The 27,962-nt window shown below is 57.0% G+C and overlaps 13 protein-coding genes across 13 annotated transcripts; 6 read left to right on the forward strand and 7 right to left on the reverse strand.

Annotated features, from left to right (window-relative positions):
- Positions 1-334: 334 nt before the first annotated feature.
- On the forward strand, positions 335-1,667 carry BDY17DRAFT_321453 (putative maleylacetate reductase; the record flags this gene model as incomplete). The annotated part of the gene is made up of 4 exons (XM_033736626.1): positions 335-808; positions 939-997; positions 1,052-1,065; positions 1,120-1,667. 4 exons carry the CDS (start codon positions 335-337, stop codon positions 1,665-1,667), a joined length of 1,095 nt encoding a protein of 364 aa, XP_033593249.1.
- A 399-nt stretch (positions 1,668-2,066) lies between these two features.
- BDY17DRAFT_321454 (uncharacterized protein) lies at positions 2,067-3,812 on the forward strand (the record flags this gene model as incomplete). Its single annotated transcript, XM_033736627.1, has 2 exons — positions 2,067-2,483; positions 2,586-3,812. 2 exons carry the CDS (start codon positions 2,067-2,069, stop codon positions 3,810-3,812), a joined length of 1,644 nt encoding a protein of 547 aa, XP_033593250.1.
- A 29-nt stretch (positions 3,813-3,841) lies between these two features.
- On the reverse strand, positions 3,842-7,041 carry BDY17DRAFT_84195 (uncharacterized protein). The gene is made up of 2 exons (XM_033738757.1): positions 6,689-7,041; positions 3,842-6,621 (listed from the first exon to the last, which is right to left on the reverse strand). Exons 1-2 carry the CDS (start codon positions 6,729-6,731, stop codon positions 3,872-3,874), a joined length of 2,793 nt encoding a protein of 930 aa, XP_033593251.1. The 5' UTR covers positions 6,732-7,041; the 3' UTR covers positions 3,842-3,871.
- A 41-nt stretch (positions 7,042-7,082) lies between these two features.
- Positions 7,083-8,384, forward strand: BDY17DRAFT_245300 (WD40-repeat-containing domain protein; the record flags this gene model as incomplete). Its single annotated transcript, XM_033730616.1, has 1 exon — positions 7,083-8,384. One exon carries the CDS (start codon positions 7,083-7,085, stop codon positions 8,382-8,384), a length of 1,302 nt encoding a protein of 433 aa, XP_033593252.1.
- BDY17DRAFT_291935 (uncharacterized protein) lies at positions 8,278-9,781 on the reverse strand. The gene is made up of 3 exons (XM_033732736.1): positions 9,303-9,781; positions 8,934-9,233; positions 8,278-8,880 (listed from the first exon to the last, which is right to left on the reverse strand). The coding sequence occupies exons 1-3, from the start codon at positions 9,567-9,569 to the stop codon at positions 8,752-8,754; spliced, it is 696 nt and encodes a 231-aa protein (XP_033593253.1). The 5' UTR covers positions 9,570-9,781; the 3' UTR covers positions 8,278-8,751.
- Positions 9,782-13,045, reverse strand: BDY17DRAFT_291937 (uncharacterized protein). The gene has a single exon (XM_033732737.1). The coding sequence runs from the start codon at positions 12,649-12,651 to the stop codon at positions 9,997-9,999; it is 2,655 nt and encodes an 884-aa protein (XP_033593254.1). The 5' UTR covers positions 12,652-13,045; the 3' UTR covers positions 9,782-9,996.
- A 52-nt stretch (positions 13,046-13,097) lies between these two features.
- On the reverse strand, positions 13,098-14,658 carry BDY17DRAFT_84244 (uncharacterized protein). Its single transcript, XM_033738759.1, has one exon. The coding sequence runs from the start codon at positions 14,452-14,454 to the stop codon at positions 13,198-13,200; it is 1,257 nt and encodes a 418-aa protein (XP_033593255.1). The 5' UTR covers positions 14,455-14,658; the 3' UTR covers positions 13,098-13,197.
- Positions 14,659-15,164: 506 nt separating this feature from the next.
- BDY17DRAFT_291940 (mediator complex, subunit Med8) lies at positions 15,165-16,082 on the forward strand. The gene is made up of 2 exons (XM_033732738.1): positions 15,165-15,326; positions 15,412-16,082. The coding sequence occupies exons 1-2, from the start codon at positions 15,205-15,207 to the stop codon at positions 16,040-16,042; spliced, it is 753 nt and encodes a 250-aa protein (XP_033593256.1). The 5' UTR covers positions 15,165-15,204; the 3' UTR covers positions 16,043-16,082.
- Positions 16,083-16,169: 87 nt separating this feature from the next.
- On the forward strand, positions 16,170-17,238 carry BDY17DRAFT_262086 (uncharacterized protein). The gene is made up of 2 exons (XM_033731858.1): positions 16,170-16,879; positions 16,938-17,238. The coding sequence occupies exons 1-2, from the start codon at positions 16,271-16,273 to the stop codon at positions 17,205-17,207; spliced, it is 879 nt and encodes a 292-aa protein (XP_033593257.1). The 5' UTR covers positions 16,170-16,270; the 3' UTR covers positions 17,208-17,238.
- Positions 17,239-19,568, reverse strand: BDY17DRAFT_291943 (uncharacterized protein). Its single transcript, XM_033732739.1, has 2 exons — positions 18,078-19,568; positions 17,239-18,013 (listed from the first exon to the last, which is right to left on the reverse strand). The coding sequence occupies exons 1-2, from the start codon at positions 19,398-19,400 to the stop codon at positions 17,297-17,299; spliced, it is 2,040 nt and encodes a 679-aa protein (XP_033593258.1). The 5' UTR covers positions 19,401-19,568; the 3' UTR covers positions 17,239-17,296.
- On the reverse strand, positions 19,569-20,582 carry BDY17DRAFT_291945 (uncharacterized protein). Its single transcript, XM_033732740.1, has 3 exons — positions 20,377-20,582; positions 20,281-20,325; positions 19,569-20,213 (listed from the first exon to the last, which is right to left on the reverse strand). The coding sequence occupies exons 1-3, from the start codon at positions 20,495-20,497 to the stop codon at positions 19,957-19,959; spliced, it is 423 nt and encodes a 140-aa protein (XP_033593259.1). The 5' UTR covers positions 20,498-20,582; the 3' UTR covers positions 19,569-19,956.
- Positions 20,583-20,731: 149 nt separating this feature from the next.
- Positions 20,732-23,797, forward strand: BDY17DRAFT_291947 (P-loop containing nucleoside triphosphate hydrolase protein). The gene has a single exon (XM_033732741.1). It carries the CDS (start codon positions 20,765-20,767, stop codon positions 23,672-23,674), a length of 2,910 nt encoding a protein of 969 aa, XP_033593260.1. The 5' UTR covers positions 20,732-20,764; the 3' UTR covers positions 23,675-23,797.
- Positions 23,798-27,471, reverse strand: BDY17DRAFT_291948 (uncharacterized protein). Its single transcript, XM_033732742.1, has one exon. The coding sequence runs from the start codon at positions 27,300-27,302 to the stop codon at positions 23,943-23,945; it is 3,360 nt and encodes a 1,119-aa protein (XP_033593261.1). The 5' UTR covers positions 27,303-27,471; the 3' UTR covers positions 23,798-23,942.
- Between the last annotated feature and the right edge of the window lie 491 nt (positions 27,472-27,962).

Raw genomic sequence — 27,962 nt, forward strand, 5'->3', positions numbered from 1 at the left:
ATCAGCATCCGCCATCTCTTTGCGGAAGGTCACATTACACTATCCGTCAGTCTACTGCAAATTGGAAGAGTACTCGTGTTTGTTAGACCTCGAAAGGGTGACGTTGTCTGATGTTGGTTTCACGTGGCCAGACCGCTAGCCGTGACCATAAATTCGCACCGGTCTGTAAACTACCCAGCGCAGATCTCGCACGCAGTCCTCCGACAACTCCACCTCCTCATCCTGGAGATACATGATTTATTACGGGAGATCTCCACGTTCAGACTCGGCGTCAGAGTTCCAATCCGTATTCAGATAGAGTCGTCTCCCATACTTCCATCTTCCCTACCACGGCATGTCTTCAGCTCCGTCTTCATTCGAATACCATGCAAAGCCATGTCGAGTCCTCTTTGGCCGCGGCAGTATCCAAAAGCTTCCGGAGGAGGTGAAGCGACTGGGCAAAGTGAAACCATTGCTGCTGTCCGGACCGCGCCAGAGCGATCGGATGAAGCCGCTTGAAGCCGTGCTCGAGCATGCGTCCATCACGCCTGCCGGAACCTTCGCCAACGCGACTATGCACACCCCCATTCACATGACGGAAGAGGCGCTCAAGTATGCCATCGACACCGGCGCAGATATCCTGGTGAGCTTTGGCGGCGGCAGTGCCGTTGGCCTGGGAAAGGCTCTCAGTGTTAGGACGGGTTTGAAGCACATCTGCGTGCCCACCACCTACGCAGGAAGCGAGATGACTTCTGTCCTGGGCGAGACGGTCGACAAAAAGAAGACTACGCGCAGTGATGACAAAATCCTGCCTTACGCGGTCATCTACGTAAGTCGTCCGCTGCTCAGCACTCCTTTGTTCCTTTGTTCTCTGCAATCTTGCGTCCATTCCTCGTCAAACCCTGTGCATTCCAGACACCCACGCTTTGTGAAAAGATATGCTCACCCTCCCGAACCAGGATGTCGACTTCACCATGACTCTCTCGCCTGCCATGAGTGCGACTAGCGGCATGAATGCGTGAGTATAATACCCATTAAACATTCGTTGATTATTCTGACTTGTTGGCGTCAGCATTGCCCATGCCGGTAACAACTTCTGCATCCGCTTTGAACCGTCTTCATATTAATGAATCGATGCAGTGGAGGCCCTGTATGCGGAGAACACAAATCCTGTGACCGATCTTCTTGCTCAGGAGGGCATCAAAGCGTTGGCGGAATCCCTGCCGGTGATCGTCGACAGACCAGATGACGTGGAAGCACGTGTCAGGGCCCTATATGGTGCCTGGCTGTGTGCAACTTGCCTTGGCACCGTGGGCATGTCTCTCCACCACAAGCTCTGTCATACGTTTGGAGGCACTCTCGGCATGCCGCATTCGGAGACGCATACTATCGTTTTGCCCCATGCCATCGCGTACAACAGCCCCAACATCTCCGAAGCCCAGCGGAAGCTTGCAGCAGTCTTGCCAGACAGCGACGGAGATGCAATCAAGGGTCTCAACGTCTTGCTCGAGAAACTGAGAGTAAAGCGAGGCCTGAAAGAGTTTGGAATGAGGGAAGACGATATCGACATAATCGCAGACACCGCAACTGGCAACCCTTACTGGAATCCTCGACCCATCGAACGCGCTCCTCTTCGAGAGACTATACGACGGTGTTGGGCTGGAGAGGAAGCTCGAGCTGATCTATAGACGTGTGCGCTCGTCTTTTCATTGAAGCGCTGCGATGCTGCATGTTGGAAACCAGTCACATCGAGTCGACCAATGATTAAGCAACAGAGGCATGCTCTCCGATGGACGATGACTGAAGCCACACTCGAAATCGATTCACCCACTCCCACGGCATGCCGAGTCTGATTGGCTTTGTCTTGTTGTTCGAGGATTACCAACCCAGGACCCCCATTGTCTCGATTCCGACTCTCTTTCAAGTGTGCACACACAAGGCACAAGGCACAAAGAACGCAACATTGGCGTCAATCTCCACGCGCTTTGTATTGCACCTCCAATGTCGCATAAGTCGCGAACGGAGTTCCCCTGGACTTCCCTTTTTTCAGATTGTCACACAGCCACTCAATACAGCCTTGCTACGCGATGAGTTCCACGAAAGACGACATGCGAGGGCGTCAATGCGTCTGGTGCTGGGACACAAAGACCGAGCAAAAGCCGCATCTTGTCGACGAACACTTCTTGTGCCTTGATTGCGTTCGAATGCACATCGTCCCCAGCCTCGAGAATGCCCTGCAGCACGAGCACCACTACCCACCAAAGGCCGGTGCCATGATTTTTGATCCGGCAGCCTTCGAAGACTTGTTAGGCCCAGAATTCCTGGAGCGATATCGCGAGAAAGAGGTCGAATACAAACTTCCAATCACCGAGAGGATCTATTGTGCGCATAACATACTGCGGACTCTAGGGGACGAGACTCCCCTGAACATGCTCGACGTTGTCGACCCGGGCGAGAAGCGTCCAGAGAGATGCAATGCATTCGTCGGCCAAAAAGTCGCGGATGTACGCCTTCAATTGTGTGATACGTGCTGCGGCTACGTGTGCTTGTCTTGCGGTGCAGCACTGGAACGTGATGCCCACCGCTGCAAAGCTGACACCCCTCAGGCAGATACAGAGCCTGACCCATGCGAAGGTCTAACCCGAGGCGTCGACTACCAGCAATGCCCCAATTGCAAGAAAGTGGTGCAATTGATGGAAGCTTGCAATGAGATTACCTGCTTCCCCGGATGCCTCGGTCACTTTTGCTTCATTTGCGGAAGTGACACCGGCAAAGGACCCTCGGACCACTGGGTTCGAGGAGGCTGTCCTCGCTACAACAGTGCCGGAGCAGCCAACGCCAGATATGACCTATCAGACGAAGAGGCTGCCGAGCTACGCGCAGAGCTGACGACTGAAGCTCGCGCCAATGGAGTTACATGGGCAGACACACCGGGCGAGGATCCCGTGGATGGTCAATACTTCTTGGGGCTGATCCGAGATGGCCGTTTCATTGACCGCACCATCAACGAACTAGCACCTCTTTTACACGCTCCAGCAGAGCAGCATGCGGACGACGTCTCTCGAAAGCGCATCATCGCCATCGCCGGGCAGATGTTCCTCATTACGCAAACCTTGATGGTTATCCGGAGGTTGGAGCTCAGTCAATTGGAGAAGGGACTGCGCTTTGCCCGTGGCGCTATGCAGAACCTGCAATCCGAAGCCGAGAACGTACCTGGAGTGGATTGGCCGCTGTACTTCCCTCTCCTAGAGATCGCCCGTGTACGCCTCCTCGAGATGCAGGAACTCCAACAGCGGGGGCGAAAGGCTCTGATCGAAGCCCGGCGAGGCACGATAGGAATGGACGAGGGAAGTTTCCTTCAACCCATCGGAGGCGACGACACGACGCTGCGAACCGAGAATGCCCAGGCCGCGGAGGCAGCAAAAGCTCGTCGCCAAGGACTCCGCGACTTCGCTGAACGAACACTGGCCGAATTCGAGCAGGCACGCGAACAGGACAACGAAGTAGGAGCCGATGCCTTGCGAGCATTGAGAAGCGTGCTCACCACGACGCTGCAACAACTCGAAATGCTCGAACGCCTGGCGGCCGCTCCTGCCATCCTCATTCCGTGCTATGTGAACTTCTTGACGAAGAGCATGGACCGAACCGATGGCGAATTGAACTTTATCCCGCCCAACTTCCATCAGCTCTATAATTTACCCGGCTCGATTTCCAGAATCATTGAGAAGCACCATGAGGACGTTAGGCGAGCAGTGAATCTTGTCAGCGCTGGTCTGGGCCGTCTACGCTCAGCAAATCAAGGACGCTCATTCGGCAAATGCCATCAGCAGTGAGTCTTCAGCATAGCATAGCATTGCATTCTTCGTAAGTCATTTTGATTTCTTCCCACCTCTCACCGACTCACGAAAATCTCCACTTCCACTTCATTTGACCACCCTGCCTCCTTTCCACTGTCCTTCCACGCCTTCGTGACGTCAATCTCGAGCACTCCCCCCTTGCCACTAGTCGTCACAATCGAGTTGCTCTTGGTCACACACTCCACCGAAATCGGGTTCCCATCCATCGTGACCATGAAGTCGTCCAATACAGTCCTCTGATCGAGGTCGCTGAGCCACAATCCCAGAACTCCGAGAGCTTTCAGCGAAACGGAGACTCGCAATCGACCGTTCGGTTCGACGCGTGCCTTCGCCGATGAGACTGCCGCAGCACCAGTCATCTTGCCCAGGAGGCCCATGACTGCTGCCCTCACTGGCTGGCGAGAGGAAGAGAGGTGGAAGGATGGCGCCGGGTAGGCCGTGAGAATGTCCCAGCCTCGGGTGCCCATCTCCAACCCCACAAAAGCCTTTTCGTCTCCTCTATGCATAGGTCCGCTCACTTCTTGCAACCGGAAAGACCCGACAACGTACTCGCCTTTCTCTGTTCCAGGGAACTCGTCCAACCTCACAAACTCCGTTAGATTGCTCTTCCCGACGTTGAAGACGCCAAGAATCCCACTTCCGACCTCGCTCATGCCAACGTACGTCCCGACCTTCAATAACTTTTGGGCATCGTACGGATTGTACGGCTCCACGGTTTTGCCCACTCGACTCGGTCGGAGAATGACAGTCTTGTCCTGCACCGTCTGAGCACACATCTGCCCAATCAGCTCCAAGTCGTGCTCGCCAGGCTTGTCGGTGAAGTAGATGGGGCCGCCGCTAACGCACCTCGCCGCTGCGTGGAAGGCCGCCCAATCGTGCGATGTTTGGAACATGTCCCAGTCCGGCAGGGCGTTGAGATGTTGCGTGAGCAGGCTGTTATGAGCGTTGCAGAAGATGTGCCAGGCATGGCTTGCCTCCACCCCCGGGAAGAAGTCGTCGGAGTTCCGAAGCAGCAGAGTGGGTTTGTTCTGCGGAAGCTGGCTGTGGAAGATTGCTTGGGGGAACTGAGACATGCAGCTAATAGCCCTGGAGCTGAAGTGCCGCAAGTGAGCAATGGTCCAGGCGTCTTGGTACTCGGTAATCAGCTTCCTTCTGTCGGGAGCATGGAGGAGCATGTCGAGGAAGAATTGCGCATCGGTTTTCACGGCGTCAATGCCGTTCTTGGCCAGAAAGGCGTAGAAATCGTCGTAGAGTCGCTCCGCGTCCTCTGCGGCAACAACAGTAAATGTGCCCCCAGCTACGCCAGGCTCCTTCTCTACCTCGATCGTCTTGTATTCCTCTGCAATCTTGCCCTGTGGATCGATTCCGCCCCAATAGCCTAGTATGGCATGCCAGACCGCGATATGTTGGACGTTCGGATACTTCGTCCGGATGTCTTTCGTCAGCTTGCCCAGTCCTTCGGGGAAGCCGGAAGGATTGGCCTCGAATTCGCTCCAGCCGCGCTTGAACTGCGAGTCCCCAGACGAGAGACTCTGCCAGTTGTCATCGATGATGAGGTTTGTGATCTTCAGATTGTTCTTGTGCAGATCGTCGACCGCGTCGAGGATCTTCTGCGCAGTAAGGTTCTGCCCTAAGCCGTTCCAGGTGCAATAGGTCAGTCCCTCGTACCATTCCTGTAACCATTCGGGTTTGACGTGAGAGTCTGTGAGGGTCGAGATGCCTTGGGCACTTGGTGATTGCGAGTGTGTCTTGGCCACGAGCCTTCGAGCATGATACATTACTGCCGCGTTGGCGGTCTCAAAACTCTCTGCGACTGCAACAAGCACTTGACTCGTTCCCGCGTCTTTGCTGTCGTTGCGGCCCTTAATTTCCACATTCCCATTGCCGTGAATGAAGGTGGTCAGGACGTCCTGGATGCCACTGATAGCAAGACAAACGACATGCATGCCGTCGGAGCGAAGGAAGGAGAGCAAGATGCCTTCCTTGTCCAGCTCAAAGCGATCGCCTTTGCCGTGACGGGGCGCAAGCCACGGCGACCACAAGCGTACGAGAGCAAACCAGCGCACGCAGTCCTTTGGCAAGCCGAGTCGATGGTGGGAGTAGCCTGAGTCCACGTCTTTGGCTGGCGAGACGGGGCAGGTGAGAGAGTAGAGGAGGGTGTGGGAAGTCTCTGGTTCTTCAGTGGAGACTCCAATATCCGGACTTATGTCCTCGAAAAAGTGTGACAGTTTGTATGAGCCGTGCTTCTTGCTGTCGACCGAAGAGCAGGATTGGTATAGTAGAAGGCCGTCATCGACGCCTGTGCCGTCCTTGATCCAGCTCCAATTTCCGTGAGATCCCACTCGCCACTTCAAGGTGAAAGAGACGGCGTGCCCATGCTTGGGGAGACCATACAGCTCGCCGGTAAACCATGTTTGTTTGACACGGTTTGCATTCAGATGGCTGGCGAGCATGACTGGATCGTGTGGTGCAGTGGGCTTCAACTCCAGGTCTTGCCACTCATGCTGGCCGTTGTGATTGTGCCAGATGGACAATTGTGGCTGGCCCTGCAAGCTTGAATGTGAGGATTGTTCGAGCAAGACGGTAAAGCGAATGGAATGCCGGTCGCGAGCAATGATGGTCGCTTGTCCCAGAGATGGAGTACAGGTTGCCTTGATGTCCATGGAACCAGGTGCCTGAGAGGCGGAATCTTCCTGATCCGGTGGTAATTGTTCCGGCAAGAGGTCCGACATCTGATCCTCGGGTGGTGGGGGATAGACACGCTGGCCCGTACGTGTATCACAGTCTGCAATCAATCAATCAGTCAGTCAGTCAACGTTGTGGCAGGAGTCGAAATACAAAGGGAGACCGACAGCCGAGGGAGATTTGTTGTTGTTTCGTTCGTCTGATCGTCATTGGGTTGGAAGTGGCGAGGGAGATGTCGATGGAAACAGAGAGCACGCACGAGTGATTGGGATATGGACAGCTCCAGCGGTGATGACAAGGCGAAGAGAGAGCTGCGGTGGATTTGAGGAGATTTACAGATAGATGGAGGATCTTGAGGTTATGACGATTGATGTCTTGATGGACAATGCCTGACGTCCCCGTCCCTTACGTGGCCAGCAGAGCCTCAGGCATTCAACAACATGTGAATGCCCCCCACCTTCCCGAATTGGGAAGGGGCATTCGCACTCGGCGCAGCTCTCGCACCTCAAGAATTTCCCGGTCGACTCCCTCCCTCCCCCTTCTCCTCCTCTTCCTCCCCCAATGTTCGACACCCTCTGCTCCTTCCCGTTGGAAGCGGACCTCTTCGCCCAGGCAGTCCATCCCACACGGCCATTGGTCGCTGTCGGGCTGTCGAGCGGCCATGTCTCCACGCTGACCCTTCCCCCCGCCGACGACGAAGAAGGCACGCACAAGAGGCGCCGGGGCAGCAATGGCACCGATATCGTTGATACGGCATGGCGCACCAAGCGACACAAGGGGTCGTGTCGCTGTCTGGCCTACAGTCTAGACGGCAACACCCTCTACTCCGCCGGCACGGATGGCATTGTTAAAGCCGCCGACAGCGAGAGTGGGAAAGTGACGGGCAAGGTGGCCATTCCCGCCGACCCCTCCCACCCCAACGCGACCATTGATGCGCCAACGGTGGTGCACGCCCTGAGTCCCCAGACGCTCCTGCTCGCCACGGACTCGGGAGCGCTACACCTCTACGATCTGCGCGATCCTGCCCCCTCACTGGCCACCGCGACAGCAGGATCCAAGACGGCGTTTGTGAATGTGCGGCCGGCGCAGACGCACCATCCCCACGCCGACTTCATCTCCTCCCTCACCCCCTTGCCCGCCTCATCCGCCTCCACTTCCGGCTACAGCAAGCAGTGGATCACCACCGGTGGCACCACGCTCGCCTTGACCGACTTGCGCCGAGGCGTCTTGGTCAAGAGTGAGGACCAGGAGGAGCTCCTTCTCTCCTCCCTCTACGTCTCCGGCCTGTCCGCCAAGAAGAGCTCGACGAGCAGCGGCGAGAAGGCGTTGGTGGGCGGCGGCGACGGCGTCATCACTTTGTGGGAAAAGGGCCAATGGGACGACCAGGATGAGCGCATCACCGTGTCACCGGAGAAGGAAACACTCGATGCGCTGCAGCTCGTCCCAGAGGGGATGGGTGGGTTTGGAAAGCATGTCGCCGTCGGACTGGGCGATGGCAAGATCCGCTTCGTGCGGCTCGGGCACAATCGCGTGGTGGCGGAACTCCTGCATGATGAAGTGGAGGGCGTGGTTGCGCTCGACTTTGACGTCGGACGGAGAATGATCTCAGGCGGCGGGCAGATCGTCAAAGTATGGGAGGAGAATCGAGAGGGCGACGATGAAGAAGAGCAAGATGCGGATGGTGTGGGCTCGGCGAAGAGAGCGGCTCGAGACAGTGATGACAGTGATGACGACGGTGGGGAGCAAGACAGCAGTGAGGAGGAGGAGGAGGAGGAGGAGAAGCCGGCGAAGAGGAAGAAAAAGAAGAGGAAGGGCAAAGGTGGTCCGCAAGAGAGCCTCTTCAATTTCGCAGGCTTGGACTAGTCTTCCTTCTTCCTAGACTCTAAAGTCTTTGAGCAACAATGAGCACGAGCGCGTGGTGATGGATGAGGCTCGAAAGCTGTCGGCATTTCCCTGCTCGTCACCGCTCTGCACGCCTCCGATGATCCTTAATTCCACGCATCGCGGCGACCGCGCGTCCAAGTACCTGCAGTCCTTTGTACACTCGCCATGGCCACCATCGTGCTGCACGGTGTCCCTGCCATCGCCTCAAGCGTCCAAACCAAGCCGAGGGCGGGTTACAAGGCCTGAGCATGATGTCGAATCCTCGCGCAGCTCGTCAGGGCATTGCGCGCGCCGCTCTTTTGTAGAAGGGAATATGTGTCGGTCATGAACAAAGTCGCGTGCCACCTCACTTGATGCCGGTGGGAAGAGGAGCGGTGCGCGTGGCGATGCGGAAGAAGGTGGTAAAGCTAGACCAGGTGGTGGTCCTCGTGTGTTCCTCGATCGTGCCCGGTTGGGTCACAAACTCGTTGATGGTCTGCAGCACTCCCGTTAGCCTTGCCCACGCCTGCTCGGATTCTACCATCTCACCTTCAGATGCGTCACAGTCAGCACGATCGTCCGGCGCGGCTCGCCCCTGTTTACAATCGAGTCCACGGCCGTGCGCACGACCGTGTTCGTGGCATGGACGACAGTGTCGCAGACCACTGTGGCGTACTGTTGCAGCCCGCGCTTCTCCCGTCTGCGCTGCTTGTAGTACCAATTCTCCTCCTCCGTTGCGGTCTCTACAGGCATCATGGGGGCCTGGGGCGGATCGACGAAGACGGTGAGGACGGGTCTCGAGCCGAGCGTAGTTTCCGTGGCGACCCAGACAACAGACGTGTACGTTTCCTGCCGCAAATATTAGCACACGTGCTTCACACCGCATGCGCGGGGGGGAAGGGGGGGTGCATGTCGCACATAGTAGTCCGTCTGCGTGGCTGTCACCGTCAGCTCCGTATGCTCGGTGATGGTGGAGTCCGGGACGGGGCCGGTGAGGGTGTAGGTGATGCGCTCGTCCCTCCACTCGACTTGGGTGCGGGTGTGGGTGCGATGCAGCGTGGTCGTCGGCCGGTCCGCGGCATAGGGCAGTTGCGGGGAGGTGCATGTGACGGAGAGGTCCTGGGCGGCGACATACGGGATGGCCAGGGCGATCAGCAGGCAGTGCAGCATGGCGACACACCGCATGGTGGGCGGGCGCCAGGATGAGCGAGACGGGAGGAGGGAGGCAGCGGCATTGGGGGGGGGGGAGAGAGGGCAGCAGGGTCACGATATGTACTGCGCGACGGGAAATACGATGCTTGGGTGCCTGAGCATCTGCCCAATCGCCGCCCCACCCGTAATGTAACTAGCCTGCACGCTATAGGGCGGCGCTGGGGCAGATACGCGAACGCGAGTCTGGGAGTTTGCGTCTACGCGAAATTAACGTGCAAGCGTGCCTCTTCCGTCGCTGCGAGACCTCCCGCCCCCGCACACCGCACCCTACTTGGCATACATATACAGCCTCGTTCCGCAGGGGCCGGCTTGGCAAGGCCTAAGCACCCCTGCTCGCGCCGCGCAAGAAATGAATAATGTCTTACCAAACCCCCCCTACAGCACTTGGCCTCCTCCGCGGCTAGAAGCTCGCCCATTCCAGCCAGCTCGTGACAATGCCTCGCAACTCTTTGCTGCCGTCCGCCCGCACACACGCCTCCATCTCCGCCACGTTCAATCTGCCGGGCCCGCCGCGCTCTTGCATTGCTCGCTCGGCCTCGTCCAGGCTTGCCAGGTACTCCAACCGGCTCCTATCCTCTGCCCGTTCGTCGACATCATCACGCTCGCCCGACGAGGGGCGGTTTGGCCGATTCTGCGGCATCGTTGGGTCGCCCGTGCGCTCCAGATGCGTCGGCCCTGGCAGAATTCTCGTGGTCTCGGGTGAATGTGACACAACAGCCATGCCGGCATCCGCTGGCAATACATCTTCACCCACTCCCGAATGTCCACTACCCGTCTCCCCGTCGACAACAGAGTATCCCATGTTGTCCAGCAGCTCCCCGAGCGGACGCTGTGCAATCTCGGCTTCACGCTGTTCCAGGCTCGCGGCATCAGTCGACACGGGGGTATTCGAGAACGCGAGTCCCTGTCGTGGCTTCCGTGGCCTGCCGTTTGCTTGAGTGTACGACTCGTTTGCGATGGCCAATAGAGGATCAATATCAGATCCCGTCGCGAGCTCCTCTCGAAAGGCCTGCTTGTCTTGCACAGCCTGGTCGATCTCCATTCGCAGCTTCGCACGCTCTTCTCGCGTAGCGACGACAGCGTCATCTTGCTCTTCCTTTTCCTTGAACAATGGGTCAAGTAACTCATGTAGGCCAGCTTCGATCACTTGCCACAGAACATCCTCGTCCAGTGCGTCTTCGTCTTCCATACCCGTTCCCACATCGGCATCGATGAAGCCCATCGATCGAATGCTATCGGCGACTTGGGGCCCTGATGCTGTTACTGCCTGCTCGGTGTCTTGCTGCGGCTGCGCCTGCGCTCTGCTAGCTTCAGCATCTGTCGCTTCCGAACGCTCAAGCACCTCTTCGAAGCGGGACATGTGGTGCTGCAGCTGCTCATGCGGCTGCAACTCCGCTCTGGTCTGACTTGTGGTGGATACTTGCGCGTTGCTGGAAGCTTCCCATCCTTCGTTGTCGCCAAGTATAGTATGAGTGCCCGATGCCGGCACCAGATCATTCGTCGACAGGTCGAGATGTTTGCCATTGCGTGGCCGGTCTTCGCCAGGCTGAGGGTCGTCGTTGGTGAAGAGCGAACTAATGGGCTGCGCAGTGCGGAGTACAGACGCGGCCCGCTGAGCCAGATCTTCGTCTCGAGACTCGACGGCGTCGGTGATGACTAGTTTGTGCATCTCATGCTTGGCGCGGAGGAGGCGGATGAAGTCTGCCCGATCTACGTAGCCATCGCCGTCGAAATCGAATCCCTGCAGAGCCCGACGAAGGTCTGCGAAGCGTTGGTTCCCCCGCAGATATGCCAGCCCATCCACAAACTCCTCGAATCCGATCAGGCCATCATGATCTGTATCGTAGAACGCGAACATTCGATCATACATGGCATTCGGCCGGAAACGCTGAGGCCATCTTTCAGAGGTGAGGGCCTTGTTGAACGCGTGTCGGTCAATGGCGCCGCCGACTTGATTGGGATCGGCCGGCCAGGACGTGTTCGCAATGCAGATGAATTGGTCGTAATGCGCGTCCATGTGCGGCTCGTCGAAATCGTACCTCTCTCCCAGTCTCAATTTAAAGCTGGCTGAAAGCGGATCGCTCACCTTCTTAGGGTCCCCGGGGTACCACAGCGGAATCTCTTTGGTGGGCTGTGACAGCAAGGGCAACGGGATCTGGATTTTGGCGAGCACATGTCCCGGCAGATGCCCGATGGTGGCCTCACACGTAGAACAGAGATCAAAGTCCGGACAATTCAGGCAATGCCATCTGACGCCGCGAATCGGCCGTTCGCCGCACTCCTCGCAATGGATCCCACGATGTTCATACGATTTGCGCTTAGCATCCGCTGCCGCGATGTGGTAGAGCAGACTTTTGAGCCCGTGGGTGGTCTCGCGGGCAGCGCCGTCAAGGCCGTCGAGATCTTCCGTAGGAGCATGCGACGAATCGTCTGCGGGAACGTCGTGAACAAAGAGGTTGGTGTACAGGCTCGGCGTTCGAAATCTCTCAAGACCCACTTGGTATTCTTCGGGCTCGACTTTGAGCAGGCGAAGGACATCGGGTGATAAAAGTTGGACGGTTCCATAGTCTCTTCGCATCAGGGCTTCGGAGAGGTCGGCAAGCCCGAAGCGCGCGATGGCTTGACGCTGCGTGTCAGATTGAGAGCCGACCGCAGCGTTCAGAAGGCACTCCACGGCCGCCACTCGCAGGCGGCTCGCAAGGGCTGTAGCTTGCGCACTGGTGATGCGCATGTCGTATCTCAGACCCACGTCATCGGGCATGACGCCTTGTAGGAAGGCGATGTTGAATTCAAATCTCTCGTCGGTAGCCGTGCGGTGCATGACAACCATCCCGAGCGGAGCATCGTCGTCTGGTGGCCGAGTAGAAAGCACAAACCGGTGCGAGGGTCGTCTCTCTGGGCGCGTGCGGTGAACTGCATTGCTCCGATGTAAAGTGGTTGTGGGCGCGTGATCTGCGGACGAGGTGTACACATAGTAGATGCCGTACGCCGCCGCGAGGCCGGAGAAAGCCAGCACGGCAGTCCGTGTCCTCGACAAGAGCGTGGTACTCGACATTTCCGAAAGCAAGGCTGATACGTGGTAAACGCGACGTGCGCTACAAACTCGGCTCAAGGGTGATTGGTGTGTATTGCGTCGTTGTTGGTGTTGGTCTTCTCCGACCACAGAATGGCCAGCGTCCAGATGAAAGTGCCGGCGCAAGAGCAATCACTCCGTGCGGCTCCTGCAGGCATGTGTTCGTATCCTGCCGCAACTCCCAAGTAAGCACATGCATTTTGGCAGTCCACACCACGGCTGAGAAGCAGGAACAAGCCGCAGTCGAGTGTCTGAGATCGAAAATGCGAGCACGCTGGCTGCGAACGCTCAACTCGTGGATGAGCCTTTCGCAGAGCCTGAGAGGTGGAAGGAGTTACAAGCGCGTGAGCGGGCTCGCATCCAAATCTCAAATGGGAAAGAGTAAGCGGGCTCTAATGGCCACGTGCGAGACTTTTGTCGTCGAGTGTATTGCACAAGACATCTAATGCCGCTATATCTCCAGTACATGGAACACCGATCGTGTTTCCCAAACCGCTCTGCCGAGCCGCTCGTGCACGCCAGATCTACTTAGTCGCGCAATCTCCATATTCGATCACTGCAGCTCTTTTTGCAACGGCAAATAAAGGGGGCGTCTGTCGAAGTCCAGCTTTCTTTGGCCATCTCGTCGTTGATATCCTCATGCAGCAAAGTCGCGCCCCCTTCATCTTCATCGAGCCAAGCGTAGTAGTCGGCAAGCTCTCCCTTCTCCAGCCCAGCAGCCGTCCGCTGATTCTGCCACCGTCCGATCCTTTGATGCTCCTCTAATTGCCAGGCATCAAACCGAGCAATGCTCGACTTCTTGACATAACCGCAGAGCCGTACTGGATGGCCTCGAAGGAAGGGCCAAGCAGCGTCCAGAATCCTGTTCACCACCAGCTTCTGACAAGCGTCATCAAGCCACTCAATCCCCAGCGTCCGTGAGGGTGCGGCAAATCCAAGCTTGAGATGGTCCAGTTTCAAGCTTCTTAGCGCATGTGCTGCGGCCCTGGTTTCGAAGCGAATTTCACCCGTTTCCAATCCAAACAAGTTGAAAAAGGCTCGATGACTGAGGGAGAGCTCGAGGCTTCGAATCCGAGACGACTGCATCGAGTTCTGGAGTAGCTTGTCGAGGACGCCTAAGATGCTGATTCGGAAGGTCGCAGATTTAGACAGAACCCTGCTCGCTTCTCCGTATACGAGCCTAGAGGCGAACAGCAGATTGACGTTGGGGTTGCCGAGGCGTAAAGCGGCGATTGCTCGATAGTTGGGTCCTAGCCGTCTTGCTTTGCAGGCTGGATACGGTTCCACCTGGGAGCCTATGCAATGCGCATAGATCATCTCGCGAATCTCGGCCGGAAGATTGGTGAGCGGGAAGTGTCTCCCATTCATCGTCCACCATCTTTGCTGCTGGTCGAGACGCTTTAGCTTCATTTCATGCTCGGACTGGCCGAAGGAGTGGATATCATCTACGGGCAGATCCAGATGTTCCAGGTATGTGGCGATGTTACACCAGATGTCATCGTACCAAATCTCTGCGCGACCATGCTTTGTGGTACGAACTCGCATCGCCCTCGCTTCAAGGCCAAAGACCAGGAAGCTATATTCATCGAAGCCGATGGACTGTCCGTCTTGCGTCCGTACCTGACACGCCGAGGCAGTGGAGAGGATAGAAACTGTGAGCCCAAAGTTCTGGAAGCTTTGGTTCCGAAACTCGTCCACATCCTGGTAGAGAAGCGCTCGAATGCGGTCGGATGGTAAACGAGCTACCATCGTCCTCTGATGAGTGAGTCTGACTCTGCCGGACATTTCGACGACTCTGAGAAGATTGTAACGGCGGGTTCGGCGATCTTAGCTGCGAGTGGTGAGCCTTCGGCAGTATTTCGCAGTGCCGGACTTTCGAGAAGATCGACGGTTGACTGTTGCAATCTGATGAGCAGACTGTCGTGAATACTGAAGACTGTGAAGCCTGAACAGCTCCAGGTTGGTGTGAATTGGGTGAGTCTTAGCGTTCCTTGATGCCGTTTCTCAACGCGTGCCGATCAAGGCAGTGAGGATCGTGGATGGGCTCTCCCTGATGAGTGAAATTGAAATTGATTGTGTTGTCGATGAGAAAGGGAACAGGGTTTGTCTTGATTGAAGAGAGAGGAAAGTAAGAAGTACACAAGGCATGAAAATTCAGAGGCCACTACGCTCGTGCTATCACGAGGCTGTTGCTCACTTTACTTCACTTCCTCGGGACATGAGACGGATCAGGAGCTGGAGAAGATCGATCAAGCGCCTGCCGTAGACTGGATGATGTGCGAAAGACACCAACGGCGGGAAGTATCCAACAGAGCATGTCGGATGTTTTCTTAAGGTATGAATGGTCATGAGTTATTTTGTAGCACTCTGATAATCAATGCGCGGGAGTAGACAAGGGAGGCAAGGAGGATGTGGTCGGAAGAAGGGCTCGGGACGCTGGCATGCAAAACTCCCGAGACACACCCGTCGGCTGTGCTTGCACACGCTCCGTTCGATCTCTCAATTCATCAAACCCACCAAACTCGTCTCAAAAGCATGGCGATGACACAGGACAATATACGGGCTCTGGACCAGTTGCGCCAGCGTCTGTCTCAGCTATCAACATCCATCTCCTCGTTGCGCGCAGACCTGGAGCGCAACGAACCTCTTCCGACATGGTAGGTGTCGCCTGTTTGCGCCTTTGCACAATTCGTCCTCGCACGATGCGTACCATTCCATCGCAACAAGCGCTAAGGTAGGCAGGCCTTCTCTTCAGACCTCTGCACACGCCCTCTCCTTCAATCTGGAAGAGTTAAGCAAGACCTTCAACAATCATCGCCAGTTCCTCAATGAAGCGCACGCCTATCCCCTTCCCCAATTTCCGGGCAACACGCACGAAGCACTCCTCGGCCAACTATTGCGCAAGAAGCTGGAGCCGGGGGCGGAGGACTGGGTGGCGGAGCATACCACGAAATTCGATCAGCGAAATGGGGCACGAGCCGGGGACAAAGCTTTGGACAAGAACGAGTTGAAGGAGCTGTGGGCGTGGGCGGCTCCCACCAGCGCTGGCATCGTGCGGCCCATGCTGGAAGATGGAGGTGCATTCGACGATGACTACACCATCGCGGAGCGCGAAGCAGGGGTTGCAAGCGTGGTCACCGGATTGAAGAGGCAGCTGGACGATGAGGAGGACGAGGATGAAGAAGAGGAAGGCGATGGTGGGGATACAGACAAGATGGAGGACGTGGTGTCAAGTAACCCGCAGCATTTGAACGCTGGAAAGGAAGAGGATCAAGGGGTCAATGTCGCTCTGCCCGCAATGCCACTTGGGTCGATGTTGCGGTTGATGACCACTGGGACGAGGGCTCAGGGCAACCAATCGAATCTCCGATAGGCAAATAATGCATCCTAACGTCAAGAGAGATCAGTTGAGGCACATCTTTCTCTATCTCGGGTTCCTGTGCGAGCGACAATACGAACAAAGCCGCGAAGTCTCGTGACATTCCCGCGTCGCGCATATTCCCCGCGTTTCCTAGCAACCACGCTGTCCACAAATACTGCCTTCCCTTCCTCAACTTCACTGCCTGTCCATCTCCATCCATCGCCACACACCCAAACAGACATGGAGGCTCTCGAGCAGACGCTGCGCAAAGTGCTGCAGCCATTGACGCACAACTTGCCCCCGCCCATTCGGAACACGGCGACGCAACTGCTGGGCGAGTCCTGCTACCGCTCCATCGTGCACAACATCAACCTGCGCGACATCGACTGCATCAAGCTCGCCATCTCCAAGGCCCTCGGCATCGTCATTGTCAGCACGTCAGCGATCGTCAAGGTCCCGCAGCTGCTGAAGCTGCTCAACTCCCAGTCCGCCGAGGGTATCTCCTTCCTCTCATACTTCCTGGAGACTGCCAGCTACCTCATCACCTTGGCCTACAACGTGCGCAACGAATTCCCCTTCAGCACGTATGGCGAGGTGGCATTGATTGCGGTGCAAAACATCGCCATCAGCGTGCTGGTGCTGCAGTATTCCGGCCGTGGGCCAGCCGCGGCCGCGTTCGTTGCTGGCATTGCCGGCGCGGGCTATGCCATGTACAGCGACACCATCTGCCCCATGAGCACTCTGCAGTACCTGCAGGCCGGCGCAGGACTGCTGGGCGTGGCATCTAAGTTGCCACAAATCCTCACCATCTTCCAGCAAGGCGGCACCGGGCAGTTGAGCGCCTTCGCCGTGAGTCCCCCGTCACCCCGAGCGAGCTTTGCCGTGATTCTACTGACACTCCCCAAAGGTCTTCAGCTACCTCTTCGGATCGCTGTCGCGTATCTTCACAACATTGCAGGAAGTGCCGGACAAGCTGATCCTTTACGGCTTCATCGCCGCCTGTGCACTCAACGGTGTGCTTGCGGCGCAAATGCTGTACTATTGGAACAGCCCCACCAGCAAGAACACCTCGGAGCTCAAACTCGAGGAGAAGGGCAAGCAAGCGGCCATCGAGGCTACGTCCACCGGAGTTCAAACGAGAAACAAGACCAGTCCGTCGACGCGCCGCAAGGGCTGAGCAGTCTTCCGAGGAGAATTATGTAGTTTGCAAATTTTGATGAATTCTACCAACCACGAGCCCAGACTACAAAACTACTGTTTGCTGGTTCATCGCCCCTGTTTCGCCATCGCCAACTGCTGTCTGGCCTCTGCCAGCTCCGCTTCCGAAGGCAGGTTGACGATCTGGAGGTAGAGCACATCACTCTTCATGAGTCTCTTCACCCCTCCAACCCCGCCTCCACGGCCACCTCTACCCCTCCCACCTCGCCCAAAGTCTTGTCGGGAGCGGCCATATGGCGCCGGCGCATTGTCGTACTGACTGTAGTCCGCCGTTTTGCCATAGGAGTCGTACACTTCTCGCTGCTGCTGTATCATTTCACGCTCGTCAAATGAGCGTCTTCCGGCCCCGGAATCGCCGTACGGTGCAGGCGGAGCGGGGTCATTAGAGGCAGCCGGGCGATTCGATGGGGAGTTCTGGGTGGCAGCAATCACACCGCCGACCAGTCCGCTTATCAGGCCACCTCGTTGCCTCCCATCGCGCCGCCTTCGTCCTCCATAGCCGCTTCTATCTCCGTAATCATAGTCATAGTAGTCGGCATCATCGTCCATGTAGCGGCCACTACGCCGACTCCTGAGGTCTCGTCTCCTTGCATGCCTGCGAGATGGGGCTCTGCCGTCCGAATTGGCATTCGGGTTCAGAAGGCCGCCTGAAAGCAAGCCAATGGGTCCGCCGGTGAACATGGGGTGGTTAGGATCTGCCCACTTGGACCGAAAGCTTCGTTTCGATTCAGGGATGATCAGAGAGGAGGTTGGGTCGTTTCGAGCCTAGTGGAGCTCCGTCAGTATGGCGGCGCAGCGCATCGGGTCTGCGCAACAGAGGAGGACTTACGTAGTTGAGCTGTGCTCGGCGATCCAAGTAGTCGGCAAGGAAGTACTTGGCATCTTTGGTCTTGTCCTTGAAGGTCTCCGGTCCTTGCTTGGCGATGGCTTTGTCCACGTCGGGCCAGACGAGAGGAGCCGACTCTGGGAGGCGCATGGCGCCTTGCGTTGTGCCGGAGGCCACCCGAAGTTTTTGCATGTGGCGACTCATAGTTTGCATGGAACCCGATTGCGAGGAAGGAGTTCGATCGTACTTGGCGATGGTGTGGTTGGTGTTGAGATCGACGACTTCGCTACTGACACCAAAGCGGGCGAGCAGAGAATTGCCGCCTGCCGCGTCGACCTCATCCTGGGTTTTGTACTTTACTATCAGCGCGTAAAGACCCGCAGGCTTGAAGAGTTGCTCGTTCATTTTGTCGAGAAAATTGTTGGTGCGAGCGCGTTTCTGCACTTCCTCGCCGGTACCCACGGCGACCTGGCCTGCAATGGAGATGGCTTGGCATATGGGTTCGGGGACGAGGCCCAGGACGCCTGTTGCAATAGCCACGACGGCGAATGCTGGAGAGGCCTGAGAGGATTTGTGAAAGTTCTTGAGGAAGGAGAGGAAGGTGTCCTGATCGATGCCGCAGCACTCGCCTAGGAGGGGTGCATAGGCGCGAACAAAGCCGCGATCTTTGCTGCCGGGTCGGCGCTGGGGCAGGATGACGGGGCACGGCAGCGGTTGGCGGACGAATGGGTGGGAAGGGGTGGTCGACAGGGCCAGTGAACGCTTCTCGACCACCTCGCGGACCAGGCCGTCGGTGTTACCGCTGGCCACCTCTGATTCGTCGTAGGTGGGCAAACCCGCATCCGAGTCGCTGCGGAGCAGCTCGTCGAGTTCCCAGTCCTGCTCGTCGCCTTCGAGAGAGCTGACGTCGTCATCACCCTCGTCGTCACCCTCGTCGTCATCATAGTGGCCGCCATGCTTCTCATCACCGTACTGACTCCACGCCGCTTTCTTGTCTGACATAGCCGGCCCGCCCGATCCAATGGACCGCTCGGCAGCCGGGTTGACTGCATGTGCGTAGTCCGGGGGAGGCAGATCGGGGTCGGCAACGGAGCGCGAGATGGGTTGAGGAGGGGCATTCGATGGGCCAGCTTCGGCGCTGTCGCTCTGAGCGGAGTTTTCTCTGGAGAGCTTCTGCTCCTTGCGATGCGCTCGGTACTCGGCGACAACGCCGACTCCAGCGCCCACGCCTTTGACCAGCAGTCCAAGTGGCCCCCCAGACCTCTGTCGCTGTTGCGGTTGATTCCCGTATTGGTCGTACTCGTCTCTGTTGTAGCGCCTCGACATGATTACGGCAATGGTAAGGAAATTTGGCAGGAGAAGAGACGGGAGGAGATGGGAGAAATTGATGGGAGTTGGTTAGATGAATGAACACATCCGATCACCGACGGCCGACCCTGTCGCTTTATACAAGACTACAAGCTTAAGCAGGGCATACCCGCAGGTGGGCGAGCTGCAAGAACTGCTGAATCAGGAGATTCTCGCCGTGGTTGGAGTCGAGTCAGCACGCTCTGCATCCAGCACACCCTAATTGGCTTAGTGTCCTCGCGCCATCAGCCTCATTTAGCTTTAACCTTCAGGCAGACGGAATTGCCGTTGATTAGTTGAGTTCATACGGCCGTGACAGACACGCGGAGTGGCCGAACGGCCGAATTGTGCATGTGGCGCCCGCGAGATGCATCCTGGACGATCCATGGACCTTTCCAATAGACACGGGTAGTGAATCGTAGGCGCACTCACGACTGGTGCCTGTTGCATTTGGACATGGCCTCTATTCACTACAAAGCCACCACCATCGTCCAGCCTTCCCGTGCCTGACGCTTTCAATCCGTCCTCCCATCCCCTACAAGTCTTTCTTCTCCCCGTCCCCCTTTTGTCCGTTGATGCTGACCAGTTCCGTCTCAAAGATGAGCACGCTGTTGGCGGGAATCGGGCCCATGCCTCGCGCGCCATATCCCCAATCCGGCTGGATTGTCAACCGTCTCTTTTCCCCCACGCACATGTCTAGTAGGCCCTGATCCCACCCCTTGATTACTTGGCCTGTGCCAACTGCGAAAGACAGAGGGGTGCCGCGGTTGTAGGAAGCGTCGAACTCGGAGCCTGGAATAGCATGTGAGTAGGTAGGTAGGTCGTGGAGGCTTGTGGATGCAACGGAGTCATCTCGTACCATCGGCCTCCAGCGTTCCGCGGTAGTGCACCTCAATCTTGTCCCCTACGCTCAAGTCAGTGTTATGTTAGGTAGGGGCGTCGCTGGAAGTAGTACCTTTCTTGGTCTTCGTCGAGCACTCTGCCGGGTGCGTGACTTCAATGTTCAATGGCTTGTCCAAAGCGAGGGCGCCGGTGAGCAAGAGAGCAATGGCTGCGGTGACCGAGAAGAAACGCATGGTTGCGATGGGGGCTGTTGAGAGTTCAAATGAGAAGGGAAATAATGGGGATTCTTGGAGTGAAGAAAACAGAACACCTTTTCGGTGGACAGCGATGGCACAAGACAGCTCGCCTTTAAGCTTTCGTCCCTGTGACAATGTGGCGGGACCCCCTCCGGGAGTCGGAACATCACCTGACTTCGCGTTTAGCGCGTCACGGCCTCACGCTTTCCCGGCCCACCACGCACGCGCTCCCTTCTCCCTTCCCATGCCCTCTCGGCGGGCGCCATGGATCTCCTCCATGGCCTCAATGCCGCGCAGAAAGCCGCGGTGACGTCCGACGCAGCTGTACTTCAAGTCCTTGCTCCTCCCGGCTCCGGCAAGACCAAAACGCTGACCGCTCGCGTCGCCTACTTGATCGCGCACCGCAGCTTGAAGCCATGGAACATCATCACCTGCACCTTTACCCGCAAGGCGGCCAACGAGATGAAGGAGAGAATTCGCACGTTTGTGGGCGAAGAACATGCAAAGCAGATCAAGTTGGGCACTTTTCACGCCATTGCCGTGCAGTATCTTCGGCAGTATGGCCAACATATCGGCCTCGGCAAAGACTTTGGCATCGCAGACTCCTCCGACAGTAAAGCCGTGCTCAAACGAATCATCAAAAGGAACAGCTTTACCATCGAGCCCGGCGCCGCCTTGTCGAGGATTTCATCCCAGAAAGTGCGAGGCATCAACAGCGAGCAATTGGCATTGAAAGCCAAGCACATTGAGCAACAAGAATTCGCCCAGATCTTCGCCGAATACGAGACAGAGCTGAAGGCGTCAAATCTACTGGATTACGACGACTTACTCCTGCAATGCTGCTTTCTCATGACAACACACCCGCAGTGTGTATCCAATGTCGAGGCCGTTTTGATCGACGAGTTCCAGGATACGAACACGACGCAGTACGACCTCATGCGCCTCTTCGCCCAGAAACGAAACATGATCACCATTGTCGGCGACCCAGACCAGAGCATCTATAGCTTTCGCAGTGCCGAGATTCAGAACCTGACCCGAATGAAGGAGCACTGGCCGGACACGCTGACCATCAACCTGGAGGAGAACTATCGCTCATCCGGCGCCATCTTACACGCGGCCCAGAACATCATCGAGCAGGATGAGAGCCGCCCTCCGAAAAAGTTGCAGGCCACTCACGGTCTGGGACTATGCCCGGTTCTTCGTAAACTACCCACTGCGGCCGCCGAAGCAACTTGGTTGGTCTCTGAGATCCAGCGGATGTGTGCACTGAGTGGCAAGGTCGTGAATCCAAGTGACTGTGCCGTCCTTCTACGCTCCGCTGCACTCTCTCGCATGATAGAAGCAGCTCTGAGCAAAGCAGGTGTCCCTTACCGTATGGTCGGCGGGGTCCGATTTTTCGAGCGTGCCGAAGTCAAGCTGGTGTTGGACTACCTCCGTGTCATCAATCAACCTGACAATAATGAGGCTGTCGAGCGAATTATCAATGTCCCTTCACGTCGAATCGGCGATGCGACCATCAAAGGCCTCTTGAATGAAGCGAAAGCAAAATCCACCAGCTTCTGGACTTTTATCCGCGAGGTATCACAAGGAAAGTGCCGATCAAAGACCAAGCTTGCAGCACCGGCGGAAAAGGGCCTGGCTTCGTTCGTGAACATCATATTGAGTGGACGAAGGAAATTGACGAGCGTCGACTCAGATAAGGTCTCGGTTGTCGATCTCATCAATCTCGTCATTAAAAAGGCGGATCTGCAAGCTTATCTGAAGAACCATTACGAGAACGAGTACGAAGCTCGATGGTCCAACATTGAGGAACTGATGGCACTCGCTGCGGATGCCTGCGATCCTGACAAAGTCCGAGCCATGATGCAAGAAGAGACTCTGCCTGCTATCGATGGCTTCGAGCAACGCGCCCCTACCGAGGAAGATGCGCTTTCGATCTTCTTAGCTAATGTTGCATTGACTGCCTCTGCGGAAGAAAAGAAGGCGGACGGGGAGGAGAGCGAGCCCGTCCAGCAAGTGACCATCTCCACCATCCACTCTGCCAAAGGCCTAGAATGGCCGGTCGTGTTCATACCAGCATGCTTCGATGGCTCCATCCCTCACTCAAGATCGGATGACAACGATGAAGAGCGTCGCCTGCTCTATGTTGGAATGACCCGGGCTCAGGCCATGCTGTATCTGAGTTGTCCCATCAAAAACACTCAGCGTGAAGACACTACAATGTCTTCCTTCCTGACTCAACCCGGTGTCGGTTCTTTCTTCGAAGAGCACGGCCCAAGCATGTCATTTGCGACCGCCACCGGCCTCGCTACCACACTGAAGCGTGACCGACCTTCCCATGATGCGTTTCAAGACGGCAAGAAAAGTCTCGAGCGCGACGAAGACGACTATTGGCCACTGAACGGCGAGGAGCCGCCCGCAGAACGCGCCAAATGGGACTACGGCAGAGCCGAGAATCCTTTGCCGGCATTCGGTACAACGCGCCCCGCAAGCTGGATGAGTGTGAGTGCGGTCAGTATGGGACAAGAAGGCTTCTCGTCTGCCAGTGCGACAATGTCGGCCGGTTTTGTCAGCGTCAAAGACAAGTACGATGAGTTGGTGGAGCGGGATAGACTGGCCGCGATCGACAAACGCTCACAGGTACGCCGAAAGGAGAGTGTGGAAGCATCAAAAGGCCGCAAGAGGCAGATTGAGGGCCAAGGCTGCATATCAACGTTCTTCGCAAAGCGGCGAGCGGTCGCTACCGATTTAGAGCAAGAAAGAGACAAGTCCTTCTACACACGGGAACCCGCGTCTGTCCAGCCTGCACTGCGCGACATCTCGAATCTAGGTGTCCACCGCAACGTTCATTCCCAGTCGCTAGAGCAGAACCCCTTGAGCAAGCACAAACTTCGCAATGCGCCTTACCGGGCACCGACAACGACGACGCAAGTTCAGTCCTCGGACAGGGGTTATGTCTTTCTGTCCAGTTCGCCGACTAAGACTGAAGAGGAAGAGAATCAGCCGTCGGAAAAATCGATCTGCAACGGGACAGAGCGGGATGTGGATCCTGTCAAGCAGGCGAGCACTTTCCACACAACCTCTGTGCAGTCGCTGCAGCAGAATGCGGTGCGCGGGAGGAGACTGGGTGTGCGGCCTAGCTTTAATGGCTGGGCGAATAGAGGGAGGAAGTAACGGCTGATGATAGCATAGTATTGGCTGGCCTTCCGAACGGCATCACGAACGGCATCACGATACCCATGTACAACTAGCGAATAGTCAATAATTTCTCGTACGTCAGCTCAAGAAAGAGAAAGATATATGCATTGTTGAAGTCGCTATAACAATCTGCCCACATCCTACGACCGGAAAGCGCCTCGCTAAATACCAAAAGCAAATGCCACCGCGCCGGGTATCACAGAACGGACAATGAAGATGCAAACACATTGGGGGGAAGATAAGCTCAAAAGACCAACAACCACCTAAGCAACCTCCAAATTACAAACACAACCTTTTTGCACGCGTTGAAGACCACGACCAAAAACCAGATCCACCACAAGATGCCCAGCACCATCCACTCGAGTATCTTGAAGCCCGCGTCGTGGACGAGTCGGAACTGCCTTCGGCGCCGTCGCTGCATCTCCTCGACCGCGTCGTCGACACGCTTCGACTGCTGCGGACTCTTGGTGTTGAGTTCCATGATGAACGCATCGGCATCGTCGGAGGTATCGTGCACGAGGTTGGAGAGATGGTCGGACGCTCGCTGGCGAAGCTGCTCCAGTCGCGAGCTCAGCTGTCTTACGGTATGGTCCTGGAAATTCGAGAGGGCCATCTCGAAGGTGGGCATGGTGGAGTTCAGATGCCTTGTTAGAAGGCGCGCGGCAACGACGTGCTCCTCTTTCAGGGCCACCTTTTCGTATGGCTGGCAGGCAGTCACGGCGGCTTGGAGGACGATGGAAGAGGGCTTGTCGCTTGGTGTATTTGCGCGACGGTCGATCTCTCTAGCTTTGATGCCGGAGGACAAAAGTAATGCTCGTACACGCGCGATGTCTCGAGCGGTGATTTTGTCGTCTTGATTCGGTTGGAGCCTGTCGTAGATGCTCCAGTGACGCTTAGCCTGCGATATCCCGGGGGTGTACACGCCCGGAGCGACCTGGTTGCGCCACACCTCGCCAAAGGGCTGAAGCTGACCATAGGGCTTTCGACTTCGTCCGACGCCCTCGAAATCGCCGACCAGCTCAGGGTCAGCACCCTCGCCCTGCGGAATCGACAGCTGAGGAGGTGCTACGCGAGCGAATCGTTTGGGCCTCTTGTCGTAGCTGAACGAATCGTTCCAACCCGCTCCCGGCGTCTGAATTTGGATGCGCTTGTCCCGCGCGGAGGAGGTGAAGGCTGGTAGGTTGCTGGTATGAAACTTCTGCTTCGGCCTCGCGCGGTCAAGGGAGGCGCGAGGGCTTTCATCGTCCTCGAGCTCTGTATTTCTTCGCCTCAGTTGCGTGGTATTGTCTGCGGGCTCATCAACCTCGGAAACATCAGTCACAGATGCAGAGTGCTCTCCTCCGTCCCACTTGTCTTTGCCCTTGAAAATCCGGTCTCGCCTGTTGCGCAGAAACCGACCCACGCTCGAGCCGGGCGTAATCGCAGATCCCAGTGTCGAGATGGTGTCTGTCCGCCGCATAGCCATCCAGCTATCGCTCGTACCTTGGCGTTTCAGGTGTTCAGGCGAGGCATCGTTGCCGGCACGATGTGAACCCGCACTTGGAATTGGCGAGAGGTTGTTGGCTGAATCGTCGGGGAGGGCGAAGTCCGCTTGACCGATTTTGTTGCGCTCTCTGTTCCGTGAGTGGAAGTTCGGTAGAGCCGGCACGCTTGATCGACTTTCATCCATTGACCGGCGCATATCGCCGACTGCAATCAGATCCGTACCCACCGATGGTGTGCGCAGAGTGATTCGCGGGGATCCAGCATCCGAGCCCGGAGACTCCCCCAAGTCGAAGTCGGAGTACTCCGACGCGCCGACTCGCCCATCCGCGGATTTGGTGCGGCGATGTAAGTCGCGCGGAACGTCGAGAGATGCGCGCGTATCTCGCCGACTCGCCGACGAACCCCGACGCAGTCTGTCCACACTGCCGCGTTGTGCCGGCGGGTGCTTCCACGACGAGTTCCAGTGATCTGCCGACACGAGTTCGGGCGAATTCAGCTCGCCTCTTTCCTCTCTCTCGATCAGGCTTTGCATATGCCGCTCCAGAGGGCCAATATTCACCGGACTGCCGTTTGCTAGGAGTGGGCCCGAGATATTACGCTCCCGATCTGTGTCAGTGCTGCTGTTAGATGCTCGGCGAATCAGTCGGCCATGCCGGGTTCGATCCAGGCCTGTGGCTAGGGGTTGGATCAACTTCCGGCGTCGAGGTTGTCGCTCCGCCGTCTCCCAACTCTCTGGGTCGTTGAAACGTTCATAATCGTCCAGTCTATCACGATGCAAGTCCACGCTGATCTTGGGCGTACTGACGCTTCGTCGCCGACGGGGAAAGACGAGCTCACCGCGGCGGGACTCGATGAAGGCTTTGTTGTTGTCTTTCTCCGTCCAGTAAGCGTCGGCTAGGAGCTCTGTAGGCTCAATAGTCCAGGAGTTCTCCGGCCGGGTGATTACTGAGCCGGCAGTGTCGGACCTTTTGTGACGAGGGCCAACGGGAAGCTCTCGTGATTCGGGTCGTGCGTTGAGCTTCTCTCCATCGAAGAGCGGTAAGGTGATACTTTCATCCGGGACGTCGAGGCTGGAATCCTTGACCTGGGACTCGACTTCGTCAATCCACGCCTTGACCTTCTCAGGATCTTGCCAGGTATCCGGGGGCGCCGGAAATGGCCGCTTATTACTGATTCGGGCTCTTCGATTGCGCAACGATTGGATGGGATTGTATTGCCGGCTTGGGGCTGAAGTTGTCCCTGAGATCAAAGGGGGAAGGCTTTGCAAAAGACGTCGATGCTCACTTGCCAACTCCAGATATTTGCGTGCCTTTTCTGCACGTACCAATGTGGCCGGGGTGAAGGTATAAAGCATGCTGCTGGCATCCACGCTTAGACCTGGAATGGCCACTGGGGGCTCGCCAGAAATTTCCTCGGCGTTGGTGGAATCATCAAAGCTCCGCGCAGAGTCACCAGGCAGTTGTATGCTCTCATTATGTGCCTCAAATGCTCCTCGCGCGGTACTGATGTTCGACATGGGCATGGACGTGAGTCTTCGCTCGGTGCCCGAGGGTACTCGTCGAGTATTACTAATATTCCGCTTCCTGTTTTCGCTCAAGTTCAACGCCATTTGCACGAGCTGAGCGGGGTCCATGCTCGGAGCTCGCGAAGAGGGGTCTCCATCCCTTCCATCTGCCGCGCCATCCACGCCTGATGACACTTGGCGAGATAAGGGCGAGCTACGGAGGGAGGAGTCGACGGAGAGGCGGTTGGTGGGATGGCGTCTCTTGTCGACGTGCAATTGTCCGTCTATCGCTTTGCGCTTGCCTTGACGATTCGGGCCGGGAGGCGAGCCATTGGCAAACGCCGAAGGCAGCAAAAAGCCGCCGGACGGACGCGTGCGTTGTCCCAGGCTACCAGTGGAGGTGCGGAGGTAGTCGAATTGTGGAGAAGCAGTGCGCGAAGGGCCCTCCTCTTCTCCCCTGCGACTGCTGCTGCTCCTCTTGTGCGAGGTCGAGGTGTGCGAGTCGGCCTGCGAGCTGGACTCGCCATGGCGGGGGCGCAGACTGGAGAAGGCGACGTCTAGGGGGTTGGGGGTGGAGGGGGTGGAATGGGCGGGAGATCCACCATTGCTGGACATGGCCTCTTCATCGGGAGGCCGTTCTGCCAACGTTCGGGGCGGGCGAGGGTTGGCGAGGCCGCATGATGAGACGGCGTTGCACGCGTCTGCCCAGGCCAGTGACGTGAGCGGAGGTGGTGGATGGAAGGGTGCAGAGGGTAAGGTAGCAGGCAAGGTGGTAGTGAGGTAGTCACTCGAGGCCGGCTGGCTCGATCGAGGCTACGCCGATGACATGCACGTGTGCGAGCTCCGGCATGTAACTCCCCTAACCCCATTCGGACAAGCGGCCGGAAAGGGGTGGGACGCTGCAGCAACGCCTGATGATGTGACTGTCTTCTCCATCCTCATCCTCGCCCTTCCCTTCTTGATGGACATTGCCGCTGTGACACATCTCCTAGGGCACATGTACCTAATGCTTACAACGATCGTGCTGTACGAGGGCACAATAAGCAAAAGCGACGGTGTAAGTCGCACATGCGTCAAGGTGTCGCTGTCGACGAAACATCGAGTCGCCTATTGGCAGCGCACTTTTCATCAACAGGCGTCCAGTGTCTTCGATATCGGCCGCTGTTTACTGCGTAGCAGCCACATTGCATAGACCGCTGGCGAGCCGCTTCCTGTCTTCGTGGACATCCTCACGTATTCTGGTGAAGATGTCTCGGCTGCTGGCAGAAATGAAGA

The sequence above is a fragment of the Neohortaea acidophila genome, assembly GCF_010093505.1.
Source record: "Neohortaea acidophila strain CBS 113389 unplaced genomic scaffold BDY17scaffold_2, whole genome shotgun sequence".
Lineage (NCBI taxonomy): Eukaryota > Fungi > Ascomycota > Dothideomycetes > Mycosphaerellales > Teratosphaeriaceae > Neohortaea > Neohortaea acidophila.

Bases quoted from the DNA above. Each gene is read 5' to 3' on its own strand.
- BDY17DRAFT_291940 (XM_033732738.1), top strand. From the start codon at position 15,205: ATGGCGATGACACAGGACAATATACGGGCTCTGGACCAGTTGCGCCAG. The intron at 15,327-15,411 runs GTAGGTGTCGCC...TAAGGTAGGCAG, and splicing joins AACGAACCTCTTCCGACATG to GCCTTCTCTTCAGACCTCTG.
- BDY17DRAFT_84195 (XM_033738757.1), bottom strand. From the start codon at position 6,731: ATGACGATCAGACGAACGAAACAACAACAAATCTCCCTCGGCT. The intron at 6,622-6,688 runs GTCGGTCTCCCT...GATTGATTGCAG, and splicing joins ACAACAAATCTCCCTCGGCT to ACTGTGATACACGTACGGGC.
- BDY17DRAFT_291947 (XM_033732741.1), top strand. From the start codon at position 20,765: ATGGATCTCCTCCATGGCCTCAATGCCGCGCAGAAAGCCGCGGTGACG.
- BDY17DRAFT_291935 (XM_033732736.1), bottom strand. From the start codon at position 9,569: ATGCGGTGTGTCGCCATGCTGCACTGCCTGCTGATCGCCCTGGCCATC. The intron at 9,234-9,302 runs GTGCGACATGCA...TATTTGCGGCAG, and splicing joins CCACGCAGACGGACTACTAT to GAAACGTACACGTCTGTTGT. The intron at 8,881-8,933 runs GTGAGATGGTAG...GGAGTGCTGCAG, and splicing joins TGACTGTGACGCATCTGAAG to ACCATCAACGAGTTTGTGAC.
- BDY17DRAFT_84244 (XM_033738759.1), bottom strand. From the start codon at position 14,454: ATGTCCGGCAGAGTCAGACTCACTCATCAGAGGACGATGGTAGCTCGT.
- BDY17DRAFT_262086 (XM_033731858.1), top strand. From the start codon at position 16,271: ATGGAGGCTCTCGAGCAGACGCTGCGCAAAGTGCTGCAGCCATTGACG. The intron at 16,880-16,937 runs GTGAGTCCCCCG...CACTCCCCAAAG, and splicing joins GGCAGTTGAGCGCCTTCGCC to GTCTTCAGCTACCTCTTCGG.
- BDY17DRAFT_291948 (XM_033732742.1), bottom strand. From the start codon at position 27,302: ATGTCCAGCAATGGTGGATCTCCCGCCCATTCCACCCCCTCCACCCCC.
- BDY17DRAFT_291937 (XM_033732737.1), bottom strand. From the start codon at position 12,651: ATGTCGAGTACCACGCTCTTGTCGAGGACACGGACTGCCGTGCTGGCT.
- BDY17DRAFT_291943 (XM_033732739.1), bottom strand. From the start codon at position 19,400: ATGTCGAGGCGCTACAACAGAGACGAGTACGACCAATACGGGAATCAA. The intron at 18,014-18,077 runs GTAAGTCCTCCT...GAGCTCCACTAG, and splicing joins GCCGAGCACAGCTCAACTAC to GCTCGAAACGACCCAACCTC.
- BDY17DRAFT_291945 (XM_033732740.1), bottom strand. From the start codon at position 20,497: ATGCGTTTCTTCTCGGTCACCGCAGCCATTGCTCTCTTGCTCACCGGC. The intron at 20,326-20,376 runs GTACTACTTCCA...ACTTGAGCGTAG, and splicing joins CTCGACGAAGACCAAGAAAG to GGGACAAGATTGAGGTGCAC. The intron at 20,214-20,280 runs GTACGAGATGAC...ATGCTATTCCAG, and splicing joins CGGAACGCTGGAGGCCGATG to GCTCCGAGTTCGACGCTTCC.